A 24,243-nucleotide genomic window follows, 5' to 3' on the forward strand; every position below is an offset into this window, starting at 1 on the left:
TCTAATCTTCAAGTTGATGATGATTGGCTGCAAGTTGGCCATACATCTCAGAGTGCTACAGAGGACTACAATGGATATGAAGAAGGTACTGTACCTCATCTCGGAGCGGCAGCTTGAGCAGGTCGTCAAGGAGCCTGTACCGCGTCTTCTGTCTCTTCAACCATTCCGGAGAGGACATGTTCACCTTTGGGGATCTGTTCATCCAGGTGGCCATGTTGCCGATGAGTGTACATGTCGCTCTGTCATCACCATAATTCTTGGCTTTTTGATACGGTTTGTAAAACAACTCCAGAGGAAAGCTGCCATTGCCTTTTCTGGAATAAAAAAAATAAACAATGAACGTCCCACTTGACACACCATATCAGAGGGTAAGAAGCTGACACTCAAACATGAACTCTTCGCTCCAAATGTAGTTCCAGCTGGTACAACACACTGTATTGATGATGAAGTATAATTACATATTAAGTAAGGTTTCGGGTATCAGCTACATCTCATGACTGGTAATATAAACTGACAAATCTGAACAAATGAGTTTATGCAGAAGAAGTCTGTGAATATATAATGAGACAGATACATAATGGTCAGCTACATAGGAATGTCTAGCAAAAGTATAATTAGTGATGCTGACATAACTAGTTTTACTGTACCGTAGTCAGCTGACTTGGACCTGTATGTCCTAGGATTCACAATACATTAATTCAGTAGGATGGTGCCTGTTTAGTCAGCAGTATTCCAGCCATATCACAGCCGCATGTTAATAATAGAATCTGGACAGGGCACATCAGTTATGCATATTATTTGATCAACATCCCATGCCATCATGATACAAATACACACAATCGCCAAAGGTTGATCATCCAATCCAGTTTTGAATTCTTACAACCCCCATAAGTTATTTGGGGACTAACCCAGCATCCCCACTGGGCCTACCATGGCAACAGTTCAGTTGTATAATGTTCCTGGTAATATGCATGCTACCATGGCAACAGTTCAGTGGTATAATGTTCTTGGTGATGTGCATGCTACCATGGCAACAGTTCAGTGGTATAGTGATCCAATCTATCAACAGTTCAGTAGAATGGTGATCCTGGCTATGTGCATGCTACCATGGCAACAGTTCAGTAGTGTATTGTTCCTGGCTACGTGCATGCTAGCATGGCAACAGCTGAGTGGTATAGTGATCCTGGTTATGTGCATGACACATGGTTCATAGTTCCTGCATTCAGTGAGCCACAGCTTATAACACTGTCTCCCAGAAAAGAAATTTCAAATTCCTTTAATCTTAACATTGTGTTCGCTGGGAAAGATAGATTCATATAATATTAAACACAGACATAAATAGCCAACATGTCAGTCCAAATTAAATACACGAACATGTCCTTTTCAAACAAAAATCTAATTTCCGTCTGCTGATGAAATTGACTCATATACGTAACAAAATTAATTTCCTCCCCAGCCTGTTTTCGTTCGCTTGCAGTAGGAAACTACCCACACGTATTTCATTCCAATCTGAAATTTATCAGAAACATCTCACATACTTTTACTGCCATGTAGCAGTGCATAACAGGATTACAAGATAATCTAGTGGCAGGCTGCTTCATCAAGTAACTGGCCATGCAAGTTCAGTGGAGAGAAAACATGATTAGCTCGCACCATACACAGGTACAAAAGTCTGCTCCTTCTATTTCTCTTTCCATCTCTCATTCTGTCTGTCTTTCATTCACTATTTCTGTCTCTTTTTCTCTTCCATTCATACTTCAAAGTGGATATTCTGGGGAAGAATGGTTGCACATTACCCCATGCTTGTCTGACGGGACACCAAAATGGATTAGGTGGCCACAATGGCAGCAAAAAGTGACAACTGAGGACCTGAGTACACATGCCTGTTACACGGAGTAAAAATCTGTGAACTAGTTAAATATTGATAACTATGACGTGAAACCCTGTCACAGAAAGTAGGCTTATACGGGCTGTCTTTAGCAATATTCCAGCAATTTCAAGATGTGGGGCACCGAAAAGGGCTTCACACATTGTACCAATGTGGGCGGTCAAATCCAGGCCTTCAACACGACAAACAAACACCAGGTTACCCAACCGCCCCTAAATCCCTTCACAGCGATCCGTTGGGTGACGGTGCAAGTTGACAACCTGGAGGGCCCTTGGGTGATGGTGCAAGTTGCCAACCTGGAGGGCCCTTGGGTAACAGTGCAAGTTGACAACCTGGAGGGCCCTTAGGTGACGGTGCAAGTTGACAACCTGGAGGGCCCTTGAGTGACGGTGCAAGTTGACAACTTGGAGGGCCCTTGGGTGATGGTGCAAGTTGCCAACCTGGAGGGCCCTTGGGTAACAGTGCAAGTTGACAACCTGGAGGGCCCTTAGGTGACGGTGCAAGTTGACAACCTGGAGGGCCCTTGAGTGACGGTGCAAGTTGACAACTTGGAGGGCCCTTGGGTGATGGTGCAAGTTGACAACCTGGAGAGCCCTTGGGTGATGGTGCAAGTTGACAACTTGGAGGGCCCTTGGGTGACGGTGCAAGTTGACAACTTGGTGGGCCCTTGGGTGACGGTGCAAGTTGACAACTTGGAGGGCCCTTGGGTGACGGTGCAAGTTGACAACCTGGAGGGCCCTTGGGTGACGGTGCAAGTTGACAACCTGGAGGGCCCTTGGGTGACGGTGCAAATTGACAACTTGGAGGGCCCTTGGGTGACGGTGCAAGTTGACAACCTGGAGGGCCCTTGGGTGACGGTGCAAGTTGACAACCTGGAGGGCCCTTGGACGACGGTGCAAGTTGACAACCTGGAGGACCCTTGGGAGAACCTTTAACTCCCTGGTTGTGTCTGACCCTGATCCATGGCATACTATAGTCAGCACACAGATGTGCCATTTCAGAACTATTTCAACATACATGAAACTCATCCCTTTCAAAGAGATTTCCATCTTAATCGCTGATTGGCATTGTTTCTTGTTTAAGAAAGAACAGGAACCTTCAGTGACAATTGCAGAATTTCTTACAGGATAATGAGTCTAGCACCTTGCACCACAGGCCTTAATCGTGAGAACTGTCTAATATTGTGTGTAGGCAAGGATGATAGGGATCATTATCCCATGGAGATGAAGGGCAACTTCAGACATAGATGGCCAGACTCAATTATTGAGGATGGACCTACTGGCCCTATGTAGGACACAACTGACCCCATTGGTCACATGTAACATGTCAACCAGCCAATCATCTTGTTGATGCTATTCGTGTTCGCATGCAACATGTCAAGCAAAGGATGATGAGAAGAGGGACTTCCTATTTGTATACCAGCTGTTGTCTGTTAATACAGATAGTAGAAATAGTTATACCATTTTGAGCAGTGACTGGAATACTAAAAGCCTGCCTGTAAACTTGCCAACAGACAGACAGACAGACAGACGGACGGACTGCAGTCGGCTCTAAATAACTGAATTTGGGTCAGGTCGACAAGTGTTTGATGGTATGAGTGAGTGAGTGAGTTGGGTTTAACGCCGCTTTTAACAGTATTCCAGTTATATCACGGCGTGTCAGCTTAATGTGGGAGGAAAGCCTGAAGTGATGCAGGTCTCAGACGTTTACCACTTCGGTCAAACCCACGAGCACGGGTATGGTGCTGACAAACCTAGAAACATAATCGGGGCGAACCGGGATTCAAACCCACAATGATAGGTTTCTGGCGTGTCCAAGGGACGCTTTAATGGTATGAGCAATGCTGTAAGTCACTGAGTATTTCACCATAACCCGGGTTACAAATTATAAGTACTTGATCCTGTTGGCTCAAGTTTGTTACACTTAGGATGTATTGTCATTAAAACTTACCATTATAAACTTGTAATTTGGTTACTAAAACTGCAAGAAATTGAGAGAGACACAAACCAGAACTATTTCATAAACATGTTCCTTTTCACAGATTATGAAATTCTTATTGAATAAACTATTGTGTTGAACTTTAGAACTTACATATTCTCCCACAACAAACGAACATGGTGAAGTTTGTTTTTTAATGCTACAATCCGTAACATGTCAGCAACCTGTTATATTTGTGTCTGAACCAGACAAACAAGTGATTGAAATCATGAGCAATTATCCACATCGAGGTACGATGATACACAGTCAACCAAGTCACTGAGGCAGACAACCCCATCCATTTTCTGTATACGACGTAATAAGCACCCAGGGCGTTCTCAAAAATAGAAAAAGGGGGCTCTGATTTGATTTCGTCAAATACGGTAGTCGCTGCAAACAAACAAACACAGGCTGCTGGGGACCACTTCTGACCCATTATCCCCACAGGGAAACACCCTAAGGTAACAACTGCCATAGTATATGTCACCCATGCCGATATACTTTACAATTTCTTCCAAACTTTGAATGACCCATGATGGGATTCGGGAGTAATGAAGTTTAACCCTACATTATGGTTATCATCCCTGCTGCCTTACACAGCCCTTCTGACAGCAAATCAATATGATCGTCATATTAACCATCCCCTTAATAACAAATCCATTAACACAAGACCTGACTGCAACCCATTAGAATCCTCATCTTCTCTTCAGAATGAGGTGCTAACCAATCCAAAGTTAATCCAAAGGCTAATAGGTAAACAATCCACTGGCATGCCACCCTCCGAGAAATGAGGACGTGGTAGACATCATTCTATCTGCTTTCGAATACATATTTCACGGGTCTCTAACATCCAGTATGGCATTCCTTGTCATCATGCCTCTCTTACCCCTGCCTATGAAAATTTTTCATCCAGCGTTTTAAATATGAATGACTGAGTATGGTTATCAAATTACAGTGTAGGTTTTATTTCATTATGGAGGATGGGAAAGGGCAAAAGCTCTCAACACACAGCAGTGCTCTGGAAGGTACTTAAAGTTTTAATGGAAACTGCCAAGAAGGGACAATAAAGAAAACTTGAAATGGGAGTGCAAAACCATCTACATATTGTTGAAGCTGCACTTTAAACCAGCCTGTCATACACAAGATTGCATGGAAATAATTGATTTATTCCACTAAATTTGTGTCATAATTTTTTATCTAATAATGAATATCAGAGCAGCATTCCTGTTTACAGGGTTTTGATCTGATTCTTATACAACCCAAATTGCAATATTCTGTAAATCAAAAAATCCATCATGCATAGATCTAATTCAATTCAAGCTTGAGTCAAGACCAACAATTTCAAATAACAAAAGTACAACTTTTTTCTTTCCATTTTGACAATAATTTTGTTGAAGCTTTTTAGCCTACAAACTTCCCTGTGTCAGCTTTCATCAAAGATAGATACTTCCAAATCGGTGGATAACATCACAACAAAAACTTGACATGGTGCAAACTCAAAACATCACTAGATACCAACATTGAGGAAAGCAACAAATGGCAGCGCTAGCTGTGGTTTACAATCACCACTTGATAAACAAAGACTTTCTTAACTTTCCGTGAAGACGGCGTGACAATACTACATTATGAGTAAAGACCTTTTATCAAGCCTTTCAAATCAGGCTTTCAGAAAAACAAGTGCGGGTCAGTGTATAGGAAAGCTTTCAGCTTCTGCGAATTTTTGCAGGTGATGACAGATTGCCGTGTGTAAATAATACAGAGTAATCAATCCTAGCAACCACAATTCAATGGCTCATGTCGATATTTATTCGTGTTTGGAAGAAAAGTGCTCAGATTGGGAAATTTGGCGTCACATTTAATTCGCTGTCTGCCTAGCAACATGGTATACAAATGATGCCGAGATACTCGAATCACATCCAAGGCAGGAACATATATTAAGGAAACAGTTGACAGGTTGTTCTGTTACATATAACGAAGAAATATTGAAATAATTAAATCTGAATTTCAAATAAAGCCTCAAGGCTAATAAGAAAAATGATGGTGATGATGAATATGATGCTACTACTACCACTAATAATAATAATTGCCGATTGCTACAATGTAGCTGATTCAGTGCATGAAAAAAAAACAACCCAAAAACACGTAAAAAAATATTATGATCATGGCCATAAGGGGCAGATACATATTAACAATCTCTACATTTTCACAATTACTTCAAGTTTTCTTATTACATCAACACAAGATTGAGGTGCTGCAGACAGCTAATTGTCTCTCTCTGGGGTAGAGTGATAGTGAGTGGTTACGTAATACAAAGCTTACAACAGTAGACCAGAAATCAATATGAATAAGCTGATTTCCAGGACCAAGTTGGATTCTCCGATTTAATTAACTATTTTTGCATCGAGTACAACGGCAGTGGATGTAAATTATCACTACAACATCCTGCACTGACACTGAGGTTGTTAAACTATATTCCATACAGGTCTACTACTTTGACATCATCATAATGCAGTAGCATTTTTCTATATTATTTCGATATTATTTCCAAATTACAAAATTACTTTTTTAGTTGGCAATCTGACAAACTAAGGGAGTGTTTATCAGCAAGCAAATGATGAATGATACTGTAATCCCCATGATTCAATAACTGTCAGGGTATCAAATAATTTAAATAAGTTACATTCAGGCCATGTGGTAATTATCAAACAACAAAACATGAGTAACATCGTTAGTGTTTGCTCTATATCACCATATTTCAATTTTCAATCATGTAGAAGGAAAGTATCTTGTCAAAGCATAAATTGATGACAAAAATTTTAAGGTAGAATTCTTACCTAGGTTATTCATAACAGTGTGTCAATCTGATCTGATCTTTCACTGAGAGAGAACAAACAATCAACTGCCCCCTTCTCTATTAAACCTGCTCTGGGGGGCCAGATTGGCAGGTTTCATTAATAAGATGCTAAGGTTTAAATGACTTCTGCTTACCAAGGGAGGACAACCCATTGATTGATTGTATTGTACAAATATTCAATTACTCCTGTGATGACAGGGGTGTAGGAGTGTGTCTGATCACCAATGCTGCTTCCACGCTCATGTACTCGGGAAACGCTGGGGAAGCTCTCGCTCCTCTCTACATCCTCGTCAACCCACAATACAGGCAAACCACTCGTGTCGCACTGAACCTGTCACAAGTGGTGTTGTCTATTTTCAAGCTCCCCGCTTAAGACAGCCACAATGGCGTCAGTTTCACTGTGGTACAATTAAGCATGGCAAATATCAGTTTGTTACTACCAATGCTGTGGCCAGCAAGGGATGGGGACTGTATCTGGAACAGCTGCTGAGCGTGTTACACCATTAACTCTAATGCTCCTGCCACATGGTATTTGGTGCAACAAATTATGATCAATTTTGGAGACTTAGAAAACTAAACTGAAACATACATTATCTGCTTATCTTAAACTTTTCTGTGAAAGGATACTTAATATTATGAAGGCATGCAAAAAAGGGGAAATAATTCATTTTCAACTTATTAATCATTGCATCTATATTTGTGTACAAAACTTACACTTACAAATGAAGAAAGGGAAAATAATTCATCTCTAATATTCAGATAATGACAGATATAAATTAAGATGTTCATTGTGGAGACAATATCCCATTATGTTTTGGAGATATATGGAAATAAAACCCAGAACTAATCCATCTTCTATATTCAGATTTAGATTAAGATTTGTTTTAGAGACACAGCAAAGTCATATTTAGAAATATGATTAATAAATAAAAGATACATTTTTGTGTTTTAAAACAAAAATCCCAACTAATGTAAATCCCCCACTATTGTGATACCACATGCTGTGATCAAGTAATGTGTTCATGTACCAGATAGGATACGGTCCACTCTGTGCACGGGTTTAATGAATTATCAAAGGTAACACTACACCCATCATTGCTTCCACACAAACGCAGACTACATCAACAATGAACATCAATATAATGTGTTTTTCCAACCAGTCATAAACAACATCCACGTTTTCATTACCATGCACCTATAGAGAGACTGTCAGGGGTGTAGATATATATGTTATCTTACAAAACAATGAATAATGTAAGCACTGTCATACAATATATTGATTCTACATCCCAGATGATACGTTTAGGATATTCAACCTAATAACGGAGAAAGAACACCTGCAAATCGCATGCATCTTCTCAAGAATCTATTGATCTAAGCCTTAATCAATAGTCAGAATGTCGAATTGTAAAACAAAAGACCAAGATATGAAATTATCTTGTCTTTTTTTTTCTTTTCATATTGATTTTAAAAATTTAATTAACATGACTGATATATACTAATAGTAATTATAAATTTTCATAACATTACGACATCCAAATGAAATTGATTATTAACATTTAACTTTCTGCCTTTGAATTAATTTTTTTCTTTGTTGCGATGTTATGGAAATAATGTTTGATAAAAAGTATTCTTTGAGCGAAATAATGTTGATTGCCCGGTAAAAAAGAAAACATTCATGTTCAAGTAAAACAACTCACTTCTAAACCAATCAAATCCTCAAGGGTTGATGCAATATTTCTGAAAACCTCCCTGAATCTAACTAATGGGAATAATCATTGTTTAATCTCCTGATTGCTAGAGCTTGTATAGTTTCCATCAAATCAAGTCGTGTTAAGAATCATTTCAAAATAAATTACATAGTGGATCTCTAACATCCTCCACCATTAAACTAATGAAACACAAAGCAGTGCTCTGCACAGTCAAATTTTCAAATTTTTAACACAATCAAAATACTGAGAATACTGCTCTATTCAGCATAAAGCTCCCAATTTGAATTGGTAATCGACCTAAATTCCATTTAAACCTGAACTCATTTCTAATTCGAAACATCTACAAGAAGAAATAGCTGCATTGAAAATTTCTTTTCAAACTTGGCCCAAAAAATTCTCAATCCTCACGCACAGTAAATTCCATCAACCCCACACACTGACAAAATGCTAACACAGCCGCTCAAAGCCGCTCTGGTGTGAATTGGTGAGACTTACAGTACCACTGGTGGCACTATAGCCGCTATTTGTTTTGTCTTTGCAATTTTAGTGTTCCGCCCTCGGTAAACTTTGAGCTTGTAGACATAGTGAGATAGCTCAACAACTGGTCAGGCGAATTAGCGCCACGTATATGTCGACACCAGAGCACAGATTTCTCTTCATGTTAAAGTCTCCATGTCTGTGTACTGAGTGAATATCCCTGATCAATTGTAGTAGAATTACAAACAGGTAGACAACCATATCGCGACAATGTCTCTTTCCAGAAACTAGCAAAATTTGAAGATACATCATTCTTTATACATGTCACTACTGCTTAATAAACCTCAAACATGTAGTAACTTACATTTCAGTGCTGTTTAGTATCATGACATTAAAATAAAAATGACAATGTTATTTACCCGTAAACATCACTTGTATTTGTGTTGAGAGGTTCTAAAAGTAAAAGAGGTTTTCTCCTTCAAATACAAGTCTTGGTTACATGAAATATTGACCAGTTTACAAACCATGGAAGCCTTCTGCAGTTCATCATGCTGTGCACTGAAATATCCCTGTCACCTCCTTCTCCCGTGTCTTCACCCTTATGTACATCCAGCTACAATCTACACTGCGGCAGCTCAAACCCAAAAGGACAATTAAGTCTCATGTGGACATCTATAAAGTGTCTTCCTAACCACTTGAACTGCAATGTCCAAACATACAGTCAGACATGCTATTTGCCTAACAACATGACCTGCCGTGCTATAATCCCTGGAAGGGAGACTTTGCATAACATTAGGTCATTGTCATTGCTATAGAGAAGACCTGAGTTCAATATGACCTTACATAACACATATGGCAGAGCAAGTGGTCGGCAAACACCAATCTCTCCCATTGACCATAGTCCTTTGTTAGGTGTGAAGGTAATTAAATGTCAAAGTAGGCACCTTGGCTGTTTGTGGACATAGGAAATGAACCCTGTAATTGACTGCCCAGTATGGGACCTGGCTTGCTGGTTGGACTTCAGTGTTTGCTACATCATCCCTGTCGCAAGATCTGAGAGACTAACTCAACAAAGATGAATGTCGGGTCTAAGCAACCAACTCAACAAAGTTGGCTGTCAGATCTGAGAGACCGCCTCAACAAAGATGGCTGTCAGACCTAAGAAACTGAATCAACAAAGATGGCTGCCTGATCTGAAAAAAAAAACAGCTCAAGAATGATGGCAGCAGGATCTGAGAGACCAATTCTACAAAGATGGCTGCTGGATCTGAGAGAACGACTTAACAAAGATGGCTGCCGGATCTGAAAGAATGACTTAACAAAGAGGACTGCCACAGCTTGAGACGGACTCCAAAAAGATGGTTGTCCTTTATCTAGTGACTGCTGGATTTGAGGGAAGTACTCAACAACCAGTCAACAACAGAAATGGAAACTTCAATCAGGAAGGGCAGCAGATTAATAGCCAACAAACTATCTTCCAAATACACATTACTGCACCATTATTGCCCTTCAAGATCACATAAACTTCTACGTATACTGAGGTCTTCAATTCAAAATTGAAATTCCTTGGTTTAAATTATCTCAATCACCTTTCAACATTTTACCAGTCAATTCACCAACTGCACATTTCTGAAAAACAAACCAGAAAAACATTGAACCAACACTTTTCAACCCTGACAAAATATTACAAGAAATTCCACTCTCTGTTATTTAGCTGATCAAATAATCCACCTTGCAACGAGTCCACGAACGCATGGTGATCATCCACTGCCAATATCACACAAAGAACACGCACCATCGAGACATGGGAACGCACGATTCAAATTCGTGGTGGGTTAAAATCTGCATGCAGCATTCTGCGGTCACACACTCTGGACAATGGAGTACAATGGCTCCCTGTTCTAGTTTCTCTTTTGCTTTATAATGATATCAAGGACAATATTCATTTCCCTATCCCAACAGAAAACATGCAGGGCCCAAAACATGTATAAACCCATCTCGACCACTTGCACAAGAGAATGTTGAGTATGAATTTCTTACCACACCCATAAATTATATTAGTTGGGATTGTTCATTGTGGTTCCATGTTTGAATAAAGCTCTGCTGGGACTTTCCTTGTGGTGTGTTATATATAGCCTTTGTGTGCCAGTTGTATCTGCAAATACTAATCTGCAATATTCCCTCAATAGCAATTACCATCACAATGATTTCACAGTTTTGTCTCATGAAAAACTAATCTGTTCTGTGGACAAGAAAAACACCAAACTATTAATCTTGTCCTTAATGCAAAGTATACTTTTTAAACAAAATGTTTCTTCAACGTACATATTTCATAACTTACACAAGGCATCAAATGTAATCCTTAGTGTTTCAGTTATAATAAAACTTACAGTTGTATGCTAAAAACATTTTCTTAAATCTTTTATATCCAGATACACATTCCGACAGTGAAGACATATCAATATGACATTAATCTTGTGCAAGCATAATGTCTGACATCCAGAAAAGCGAAGATTTTCCTCAACAAGATCACAAATAACTGTTGCATTACAAAAAGCAGCATGATCATAACTGATGGACAGATGGAACAGAAATAAGGCTAATCGCCAGGGACAGACTTGATACAGGAGCTTGAAACACTCAGCTAGTTAGGAACAGAATCCTCAAAGAAGGGTCCTTCTTCCTGTGATAACAGTGGTTTTCAATGACGCTGTTAGTGAATGAAATATTTCACTCTTTCTAAGGGGGAGCGGGGCTGCAGTAGTCGAGAGACACTTTAATGTTGCTGAGCAAACAGAATAAATCTTCCTCCAAATGGCAATGCCCTGTACCAGTCAAGTTACCAACTTCATGAAAGTATTTCAAACATGTCGCCCTCTCCACAGTTTCCCCTTAAGCAAACAACGCCAGTCGTGTGCACCTCCATTTAGGTCCCAGGCATGCTTTTGACAATGTTTCACAAAGCGTGGCTTTCTCTCTGGAGATTTCTGATCATTCAAATATCGAGTAGGCTCGATAATAACCTCAGAAATATTTTTAATCACAGGCAAGTTCCTTTTTCACATTTGTAAATATTGTTATTGAAAGCATGTCTAAGCGACAACCAACTAACTTCACAATATTTTTTTATATCAACATACAATTGAACCAACCATTGTTTGATAGCATGTCATGTGCATTAACATTAAAAACGTTCTGGTCACTACTATACAACATGATTTAAGCCTTTTGAGATTTCATGGTATGTTTCACCTCACTGAAAGACTCTTACACCACCTGACAGAGCCTGATGCAGAAAAGGAAGATTTCATATTTGTTCTTTATAGAAATGTCTTCAGGAGATTAAACCAATCTTATAAATTCTACTCAGGATATCTCATACATAAAGTTCCTCTACTGCATGTAAGATGATGGTACATGTTTGCTTGAAAATTGATGAACTGACACTTTGAATCATCTCTAAAGATTTTGTAATTAAGATTTATCTTATCTTATGCAAACAAACCTCAGAATGCAGTCTGTTTAGATGTGAACTTGTGTCAGCCTTACTGCTGCTTATGTCAATAGCTCAATTCAAAAGATTTTTAAATCTTCAAAGATGATTGCATCATGAAAGAAATTATTAAGCAAACAGTGTTTAGACAGCATGATAATACTGCTATAAAAGGGTGGCAGTTTTCGCAGTGCTAACCAAAAGGTCAACAATGCACTGATGAAAAAGCAAATTTAGCATATCGAGGTATAAATACGGACATGTGTGCCTTGAACAAACTAAATGATCACTCGATCAGAAAATGTCCCAGATTAAATCCAGACTGAAGCTATGGCTCAGCAGGTTTGACTGACAGTTGTTCATTAGAAATGTACGATGCTGATAATACAACAATAGCTGATAAAACAAGGCAGACATTCCACATGAATGCTCGATACAATTAAGGATTTGGCTGTGGGCATGAAAGAATTGGACTTTAAACTTGATAAATACTTCAGGATTCTCTACCGGCTTTCCTGTTGAATTAATAATAGGATGATTTAATTGAGATCATCTGACTGTTATTGATAACTGACATAGCTCTCTTCGTCAAGTTAATTATGAAATGTATAGAGGCCTGTACAAATGACATTATCGTGAAATATGTCTCTAGTAAGTCCACATCATTATAACGGTTCTGATTTGTCACAAGACTGATTGCTTCAACATTCCAGCAATGGCATTAGACTTCTGGGTATTCCGGTCTGCTACCTCACATAAATTCATAACATAATCATGTATTAATTAAATAAACAAATGTTTTACTTCATCCTGGGCTATGAGTCAGACAGATAATGTTATTTAGCAGCCGTGAATAAGACTTTGGTCTGGTCAGGTTCCAACTCAGACGAGGAATGGAATTGGATATTTAACAGAAACAGATAGGGAGTCTTCCAATATGCGGAAACATGATGACTTTGCGATACACAATTTCTAATAAAATACATCGATTGACAAGAATTGTATAGAGATAAGAGTAACAGGAAGGCTCTTAATTTCTACTGAGGTCTCATATCTGCATTAGCGCAATCATGAAATATTTAATTCTGGCATATCAATGTATGGCATCATGGGATTTGATTTCAATGCACAATATCCTCTACAATGTTACATTTCCAGATACAGGAGTGTTACTATAACAACAAACTCAATAATTCTGAAAAACAACATTGACTTCATGTCTGACATATACAAGTTGTGGGATCTACAAAAATCTCTCTACAGTCTTCAGAGAAAGAGGAGGTTCAATCAATTGATTTTGATAATCAGCACAAAAAGATGCCATGTAGACTGCAGGGAAGAGCTATAGGCCATGGTGGCTGAGAGCTGTGCCAGAGGCTGGTCTCCCTATTGTACATCTCCTGGGTGAGATCAAAGGTAGTCAGTGCTAATGCTCAGAGCTAAATCAGTTCCGTGAGACTTTAACCAGTTCAAGAACAGACCCATTTCAAGTGCCAGTGAAGCTCTCACAGTCACTCTTCAGTTCAATAAATGGCTTATTTGTCAAAACGAATCATTGAACTTTCTTGAAGCTGATACAGCAAAGTAATATCCTTGTGTTTCTTCTAAAAGGTTTGACACATCATACAGGGAAAGTTACAATGAAGAAATTGATTGAAATGTTATTGTTGGAAACATTAAACTCCTCAAAAACTAAGAGTCTCCTTGGACATAATGCCTCGGCCTGTATAAATCAGAGGAGCCTATTAATAAATCAAAAGGGAAAAGAGTTGGCATAAAAAATATAATCTAAAAAACTCTCATATGTCAGTCATGACTCAATTCTTGTGAAGAATAAATATTTAAAAAATCAATTCAATCATGACAGCCTGGCATGGAGCTAGTGATGCGAAGGTCACCGCAGCCTTTCCAGATTATCTCATTACAGTGGCAATGCAACAACTTATAGCACTGACGACAAATCAACCATCCTAATGAAGCATGTTCATTTGTACTGAGAAGTTTCAATGAATGTTTCTGCTCATCCTTGCAAGCTGGTGCACTCAACTCCCCACTCATTACAATAGTAGAATATGCCCTTCAATGTCCCATCTCTTGAACATCCTGTTCCCTTTGCTATGACGATCCAATAGTGTCAATATATAAATATATACAATAAGTGAGTGAGTGAGTCTAGTTTTATTCCTCTTTCAGCAATATTTCAGCAATGACATTGTGTCGGACACAAGAAACAGTTTCACAATTGCATTCATTGGTGCAACAAGCGAATATTGCAACAGTATACTTGCCCCCATTACAACGAGACTGATGGGAGTTGCTGCAACCGCGTTGCCCCTCCATGCCCCATTACAACGAGACTTATGAGAGTTGCTACAACCATGTTGCCCCTCCATGCTCCCATTACAACGAGACTGATGGGAGTTGCTGCAACCGCGTTGCCACTCCATGCCCCATTACGAGACTTATGAGAGTTGCTGCAACCACGTTGCCACTCCATGCTCCCATTACAACGAGACTTATGGGAGTTGCTGCAACCGCGTTGCCCCTCCATGCTCCCATTACAACAAGACTTATGAGAGTTGCTGCAACCACGTTGCCCCTCCATGCTCCCATTACAACGAGACTTATGAGAGTTGCTGCAACCGCATAGCCCCTCCATGCCCAATTACAACGAGACTTATGGGAGTTGCTGCAAACGTGTTGCCACTCCATGCTCCCATTACAACGAGACTTATGGGAGTTGCTGCAACCGCGTTGCCCCTCCATGCTCCCATTACAACGAGACTTATGAGAGTTGCTGCAACCACGTTGCCCCTCCATGCTCCCATTACAACGAGACTTATGAGAGTTGCTGCAACTGCGTTGCCCCTCCATGCTCCCATTACAACGAGACTTATGGGAGTTGCTGCAACCGCGTTGCCACTCCATGCTCCCATTACAACGAGACTTATGGGAGTTGCTGCAACCGCGTTGCCCCCCCATGCTCCCATTACGAGACTTATGGGAGTTGCTGCAACCGCGTTGCCCCTCCATGCTCCCATTACAACGAGACTTATGGGAGTTGCTGCAACCACTCCACGCCCCTAATACAACTAGACTTATGGGAGTTGTTGCACTTAGGCTGTCATGTAAAACTATTATTAAATCTTTGATGGGATAAAGAAGTTTTTTAGAACATGAAGACATGCAACTTGTATGAAACTTTTCAGCACTACTTCTTGTCTCTTCCTCTGACTTTTTCAAGGGGGAAAAAAACAGCCCTGAAACATCACGACAAACAATAAAGATGTCATGCAAACAGATCTATGTCTTCCTCTTCAAAACTAAGGGTGTTGTGACAAGAAAACATTCACCATCACTGTAAGTACCATGAAATAAACACTGTTGTACCATTAAGCAATGATCAGTACAAACCAATTACCATTGCATACTGAGGTACTAACAAAGACATATACCAATGAACACAGAAATACCAAGGCTGAAGCTTATGGATATCAACAAGATAATACCAATAAACAGTGCATACGCTTTATAATGAATCTCAAGTACCTTCAACAAAATCATCATTTACGAACCAGTGCCTCGCTAGTCTGTAAATTGTTCCAAGTCAAGGAAGAGACACTTCGCTCCACCAGGACAATAAATCACAAGCATTCCTTCGTCATCAAACAATGTCAGTTTCATAATGAAATTTACGACCAGGGACTGGCATTTTATGACCGTGTCATAAAATCATTTAGGCTTGACAGAAAACCTTATGAGACAATTATTGGGACTAAAGCTTGGGAAATGTGGCCAACATGTAGTTGGACTTCTCATAAAGGAAACAACATGTTTTCAGGTATTGATGTGGCCATTATCTTACCATATTACATCTAATAAGTCTCTGTTAGTTAAGTTATGGGCAGAATGCACCTATTAGGCTCACTGAGGGAAAGTAAGTATCTGGATAAATTGTCCTTGATTCTGAGGCCTGCAGTGGAGCTAGTTTTTACTTCTTCCAACAACGATATGATTTTGTAGGAGGCGCTATCTGCCTCATTCTTGAAATTCCCATGCTGACATAACAGGTTTCATAGATACATGTGGTTAAAAGTTAAGCACCCCTTCTTTATTTGGATACATCCCGAACTTCCCTATATCTTTTGGAATTACTACATTTGACAGACCTCATCTTGATAAATGTCTATGATCCCACTGATTCCTGGTGAGCAGCTGGAACAAGCACACTGATCACTGATCCTATGTTCCTTCAGAAGTACTGAGGCCTACCACCTCATGCAGAAGCATAGGAAACTGTAGAAAGGGTAGAGTCAAACATGATGATCCATTTCAGTTACTGTATATCAATATGAGTTTGTGAAAAATAAACATGTTTTCAAAAAAAATTACTACAGGCTTGATTTCAAAATTTTACATTGTTTGAGTAGTATATTACACACATGAACTGCAGTATTTGTGATTTGCCTCCATGAAACAACAGCAACAGTACTTCTGAGTTTCATAACGCATCTCACTAAATGTCATGATGTTCTCTTCTTACGCAGTACGTTTTACAAGAATATCCATCTGAATTTAAGTTAATCCCATCACTGACACTTGTTTTAAACCATAAGGATTTTTCTATCTTCTTCTAAGAACAGACATTCTGGACACAAAGCGGGAAATCCTTTCCAAGAATCCTACAAATCTATCACAATCCATATTCAAGGTCAAAGTACTAATAATCACTCACATTTCTCTGAAAGGTTCTTTCAGAATATCTAGAGTACATTCACTTTGTCATTCACAGAATGTCAGGGTATCTTTTGATCAAGGTAATTGAATCAACTGGCTTAATCAATAGACTGTGTTGTCCATGAAGAACTCAACTATCTTCCTGGAGACTAAGGAACATTGTCCAACAGGATCTGACAAGACGTGCAACTCATGTCATGGACAGAATATTACAAAACAAATTATTTCATTGCTAGTCTTATGCACATCACTGCAGACAAAATCTATCGGAGAGTAGAATTTTCCACTAAATAAACATAAATTCTGAGGAAGAACTTTGCTGACTTTAAGATGCGTAAAGATGAAAAATATTGGAAAGAACGTTATTTTTAATATTAGACTATTTCTTAAACAACATATGACATTCTACATGAAATACCAGCATGGAAAAGTCACCACAAACAAAGGAGTATACATTTATCTGGAAAAAGTGAAATACTTGGTGGTAAGATCATATTGTACGAGATTCTTGTTTCCAACAATTACCACTGAGTATAAGCATTCATAGGAACCTATACAGTTCAATAACTCAAACCATTAAATGAATAACCACCATTACCAAACATAAGAACATTGCACAATAAACAATTGTAAATCATTTCACTGTTAACTACTTTCAGAAGCATAAATGATATCAAGCAGGGATACAACAAAGACTTTTCTTGGAAGTAGAACCAAAGAGGCTAGGAGGTCTCTGCCTGAATATTCAACAGCAATATTGCACAATGGGCCGGTATATATGACTTACTAATGACCCACCACCTGCCAGCTCAGTTTATCCACCCAGCTTCATCATATCAGCAACACCTCCATCATTTACCAAATTATTCCTCGTCACTTTTTGCCAGAAATAACACTTTCCATTTGCCTGATAACACTGAGGAGCCATTACTTCAATATACTGCAGTTGTGGCAGTAATTTTGTTGAAATGCTGACCGGGCACAAAACGACTCCGGTGTGGCTGGTAGTTTCTGGGTTATATTCCAACAATGAATAATTTCTCTTCCTGTTAAACCCAATTGGCCTAACAATATTGATTGGGAGGGTCCCAAGGTAACTACAGCACATACCCAACACGGTGGGAACCATGTTCGGGCCCACTACCATCAATTATTTATAGCCCTGTCTACTAGATCCTATTAGCAATTACTTACCATTTCATTGATACACAGTTAAGAACAATGTACCACTATCACATACCTCCTCCCAGCTGAGAACCGCGTCCAATACTCAATATGAGTTCACTTGCCACTTCCTCTATCTAATTGTAATATAGTTTAGATATTCTCATAATATTGGAACATTTATGTATTTCTGAGCCAAATGTTATTTGGAATCAATATCTCCATTCTAATGCTATCTCTTGAAATATGTATCATGTGTAAAATGAGAGACCTGGATGGATGCTTGCCTTCTCACAAGGATAGTTAATGCAGCATACATCTTCCTATTTTAATAGTACATATACATTAGATCATGACATGGAAAAGTCGGTATATATAGTCATCCTCATCTGAAGAAGGACTGTCCTATGAGGAGAACAGTCCAAACTGACATGGAGTGACAAGATCTTAGCAAGTTCAAAGTTTACATCACATCTGTATATTGAAATCCGATGGTTCTCTAAAACCTAATAGCCTATCCACATACATTTTGTAACAACCCAATGTTTAACCCTTCTCAAATGCCGGCTACTGACACATACAGTTGAACAGATTACAAACTGAATGAAAGACACAAATTAATGACCTGCACATTATACGTACCAGTAGTAAAGCTGGATTATAGAGTACTAAAGCCCTGGGAAATGGGAATCTATCAATACTATGAAATCCTCCTTTGAGGGGGCTCCTACGCAGGACCTCCGAACAGATTCTCTACAATAGCGAGTGAAAGAGAGCAAGCACTGTCAATAAGCATGAGTGATATGGGCGATCCGCGTACCATTGTGGTGCACAACAGCTAGTAATAAGCCTGAATAATTCACCTGTGAGAGAGTGCCGCTATCCACTGCCTCACTCTTCTCTTTCAACAGCAAGCACACTAAAACACTGCCTGTACAATAGCTACTCACTGTTGGGAATCGACTCTATCTCCGATCCTTGAATCCTTCGGACGGACAACGACCGGACTAAAGCAGTAAGAGGTCCTGGCTCCAAAGTTATCCCGGATCGAAACAGAGAGGAGTACTGCAATTGGACGAAATGGTTAAGGTCAATATTTGCTGAAGAAAAATCCATATTCAACAACGTTCGGTGAACATTCTCCACATAGGCAGATTCGGCCAGCCGGACCAATGCAGGCCACTGGCCATAGGCAGGCTTGGCTCACGAACGCTGAAAAAACATGGCTCAGCTACCGTGTTTACTTACTTCAGTCAGTCAATTTCATTCCCTATTGATTGAGACTCGACCCCAAGATTTGAATCTCATTGGAGAGCTGGGTAAACGGGCCTCAGCAGATGGTGGGATAAGACTCTCCCACACCATGGCTGTAATTGCTGTGTTTCACGCTGGTCGAAACATTGCCACATCATGTACTCTGATCATAGATAACATATTAATCACTTTTTTTTTCCACATCATTGACTTGCCACAAAATTGTTTCATATTATGTTTTGTGCACAATATTTGCCAACAGGGTGACCCTGTTCTGGGTTGTGACTCTCATCTTGTAACAAACGTGTTTGCAGCAACACAACTATTGCAGGGACAGAAGCTGTGCCTCCAGTCTTTACTGAGATGATAAATATATGACTGCATGCAAAGTTTAGGCCAATTATGTTAGTGAAAGAATAAATTACAAATCAGCAGTGCCTTAGTTTGAATTAGGAAGTTAATAATTCATTGGCAAAGGTTTAAAGGTCTAGTGGGTTTAGACTTGCTGACTTTGACAGAGCTCATTTGGAACATCATACTTGATATTATGTGACTGAGATTCGATCCCATAAGATTTGAATCTCACTGAATAACTGGTACTCCACACACTAGATCATACAGTTTTCACTGACACCTATAGTCACAGTATGTTTAGCAATTCACACAAGGCAAGATATAATCTGCCCTGTAAATCCTTCTTCAAAGGAACACAAAGTTACACAATTACATGGTCTGAAGATAGCTAATGGGTCTCATATTGACACAGATGTCTGATTTAAGATTAGGAGTATTGTAATTTTTCTAAAATAGGTCATAAAGGGCTATAACTCACCCCGTTAACCAAAGGTCATATAGGGCTGTAACTCACCCCGCCAATGATAGGTCACATAGGGCTATAACTGACTACGTAAATGATAGGTCATAAATGGCTATAAATCCCCCCATAATATAGTTTGGCACAAAAGTATCATTGGTAAGAATCATTTTTAAAATTATAATTTGACGACATGTGGATAAAAACGTTCGTCCGTAAGAAAACTTCATAATTTCTTCACATTAGAGTTCTAATTTGAGAGCAAATGGATAAGAATTTATTCCACTGATGACGTCATATAGATCCAGGACATCATGCAACAAAAGTTACAATGCAGTGACATCACAATTACAAGATGGTTGCATTCATATTTGACACATCCAATCTGCAACTAGTTGTAAAAGAGGAATTAATTTACCTTTTGTCTGATAACTAGCACAGTATCTCTGACAATTTGACCTTGCTTCACTGATTCTCTTTCTTTCTTTCTCTGCACTCAGCAATATTCCAGCTATATGATGAGGGTCTGTAAATAACTGAGTCTGGACCAGACAATCCAGTTATTGATATCATGAGCATCGATCCACGCAATTGGGATCAATGACATGCATCAACCAAGTCAGCGAGCCTGACCACAAGATGCCTTTTATGAGAAGCATGTGTTGCTGAAGAGCTATTCTACCCCGGATCTTCACGGGTCCATTCATAATGGAACTTTATTACCATCAATACATTCAACTGACCTCTACAGTTGCATAGACCCTCCTCTAATATTTGACATCCTCTATCCAGGTAGCACAACAGATTATATTCCAGGTCATTCGTCCCATTCAGTGAAACAAACTATTTTTTTAACTATTAAAATGATGGAAGAGAATTAATGTTGTGTACTTGTTGATGGATATTGATGCATCATCTCCATGTCATATCAAGTCTTTGAATGGCATTTAGAAATCAAAATAACATAAAATGACATTAATACACTTATTTCAACAATGTGCATTCTCAAGTTATCCTGAAACCAACAACAATTGCAGGATATCCTTCAGGGGTCAAACTGACTAGTTATGCAAATAGTTTAGAATAGGATGTTAAAAGTGAATACTATATTTATATTTAATCCTTAAAAGAGATTTTGTAAAAATATTCTCATTAAGGGAAATGAAACTGAAACATACTCAAACAAGTCTGAAATGGATCCCATGTGACTAGTGTGCACACAAATATACTTAAAGTTGTAGCCTACCTACCTACTTCTTTGTAATACCAAACACTGCAGAAAATCTGCTGTCATTCAATATTTCCAACCTTATTTTAAGCGGTGTTCCGTAAATTCTCTTCATAAACAAAAGCATTCAATTAAGGACATCTATAACTGCAAATCCAACCCACATCCTTCTCACATTAAATCATACCTTTGCTAACTGACATTTTACTAATAGATGTTCATACTATTTTCCAATTGTTCTGCCATCTTTTCATGCAAATTTAAATGTTTTTCTAATTCAAAAGCAGCACTAAGAGAGCATTTCAACCTCTAAAACTCTCCAACAATCTAAATGATTCAGGAGAAATTTACTCAATTTTAAACTGAAAGGGGACTGTACGGTGCCCTAGTGGTAAAATTCCCGGGTTCAATTCTCAACATGGGTACAATGCCTGAAGCACGTATCTGGTGGTTCCTGCTGTAAAATTGTTGCATTATTGCTAAATATGGTGTAAAACAATATTTTTCATTCAGTGATGTCGTGATTCACCGGTACATCGTTGCAGCAGAACACTTTGCATGGTACAAACCTGATACACTTAATTTGGCATTGATTCACATTTAACCCATTATATCGATGTTCATTTGATCTCCAATTGATATTAATAGTACAGACTAGCAAGTACAAACAATTTTCATAATTCCTCATAAATGTTTTTGGTTGTCTTTTGGATACGAAATTGTCCCGATAACAAGGCTGACCAGCTTTTCCTTGCCGCCTGTCATAATAAAGTATGTAAACTTGTTTGTTTCTAGCTGTTTTCTCATACAGAATAGTTGACTTGATTCAGTGTCATGGCGATGGGTATTAGTCAGTTGTCAGCTGTTCTTCTTTACATTTATAAGCAAGTCTATAGACTTGATTCTCAGTCTAATGACTGGGTTTTCCACACAAAATGTTGTATATGCAGTATCGAGATACATATCATATCGTGGCTTCTGTATCAAGATACGTATCATACCATGTGATGCCTGTATCATGACATCCCTACCTTCACTCACTTACACTGAAAGTAACACCTTTAATTTTCCGAAGTCCCAAAAAATGCTGAACCATATCCCACCATCCCCCAGAGTGAACGCAAACCTGATAACTTCCTTGCCATTTCTTTAAATAAGTTACTCCAATAGCATTATTGATTAAAATGTTAGTAAAATCAATTGAACAATTCAAAGTTGTCTTGTAGTGCCACTGAATTGCAGACAGTGTATTCAACTTGTAGATCAACAATGCTCCCACTAATTTCCAAGTCTGCCATCTCTATTCCAGGTCAGTTGGAAATGAAAGTAAACATTCCTATGTACCATAATACTTTCCTTCATCAGTAGAATACATCCCCACAAAATAAGTCTTTGTACCCAAAGTGCAACTTGGTGCAGGAACACATAATACAATATTTCATTTTGCTTAATTAAACAGTCAATTTTGGCAATAAATGTCGTTCAATACCAAAGCTATGGGTGATCAATGTTCTGACAAAATCAGAAAAGCTCACTCAATATTCCTCCAGGCATGGCGGCGATGGTGCAACAGGGCCTGTGAACAACTAACATGTGCACACGTATCAAATAGGACTCGGATAAAATCTCACCATACTCAACACACTGAGCAACTCCATATCTAAGAGTCTCCTTGGAATTGAAATCGTTTCTGACATAAATGTGGATCGTTGAATAACTGGGGTATAAAAGAATATTTCTCTTACACTGATGTTAATGTAATGGACAGTGGAGGTCTGCCAGGCATCTCAGACTTTTTAAAGAAAAAGTACTTGGGTCAATTTCATAATGAATATTTATGATTTCTAAGTCTCTGTCAAGTGTTGTGACCGTTCTTTTTGTGATGGGATATCTTATTACCGTACATTGAGAACACAGGGAGAGGGGGAAATTGCCCAAAGCATAAAATTACCCAACTGGATGGCAGATCGATCCGTTACGAATTGCCAGTGCAGCCATGGTGTTCAATCAATAATCAAGGGCATTACACTTACATAACTCACGACAAAAGATGTTATTTGCAAGTAGATTATCTGGCTTGCATTCCAAAACTACCACTTCAAGCCCTGTCTGTCTGTAGGTAAGTAAATACTCTCGCTATTATTATACTTGACTTGAAAAAATATGAAAATAAAGTTTTTACACATTGCTGATAAAAGTAAATGCACAACAAGGTGATAGGTGTAAATAGGTGATAACAAATCAACAATTCATATCACATGCATTAATGTGTGATAATATATCAAGATGAATGAGTAACTATGTTTTTATGTCAATTTTATCAATAATCCAGCAATATGACTGTGGGGGACACCAGAAATGGGCTTCACAAAATTGTATGCATGTAGCTAATCAAACACAGACAAGCAATCAAAATTAAGATGAAGGAATTTGTTTTACTTAGAATATATATATCCTTCCTAAACCTCTAGCTACCTGCTGTGGACACGTAACATTTTTTCAAATGTTCATCAACCTGCAAACTCATCAATTTTGGATGGTTTCCTTGGAAACCAAACAAAGAGAGCAATCTGTTTGTAGCAGAATCTATACCAGTACTTGACATAGCTTTGCAGCATTCCAAACTCGTATAAACGTTTATTTAT

At 38.8% G+C, this 24,243-nt stretch overlaps 1 protein-coding gene across 3 annotated transcripts in view; it reads right to left on the reverse strand.

Annotated features, from left to right (window-relative positions):
- LOC139473393 (polycystin-1-like protein 1) overlaps nucleotides 1–24,243 on the reverse strand; it is a 235,293-nt gene that overhangs the window by 46,536 nt on the left and 164,514 nt on the right. For all 3 annotated transcript variants that reach the window (XM_071255959.1, XM_071255957.1, XM_071255956.1), the window contains exons 36-37: nucleotides 19,253–19,367; nucleotides 95–314 (exon numbers count right to left, since the gene is read on the reverse strand). In XM_071255959.1, coding sequence (XP_071112060.1) covers nucleotides 95–314; nucleotides 19,253–19,367 — 335 coding nt within the window. The remainder of the gene's footprint in view (nucleotides 1–94; nucleotides 315–19,252; nucleotides 19,368–24,243) is intronic.

This window comes from Haliotis cracherodii, unplaced genomic scaffold (assembly GCF_022045235.1).
Source record: "Haliotis cracherodii isolate W230 unplaced genomic scaffold, xgHalCrac1.p SCAF_28, whole genome shotgun sequence".
Lineage (NCBI taxonomy): Eukaryota > Metazoa > Mollusca > Gastropoda > Lepetellida > Haliotidae > Haliotis > Haliotis cracherodii.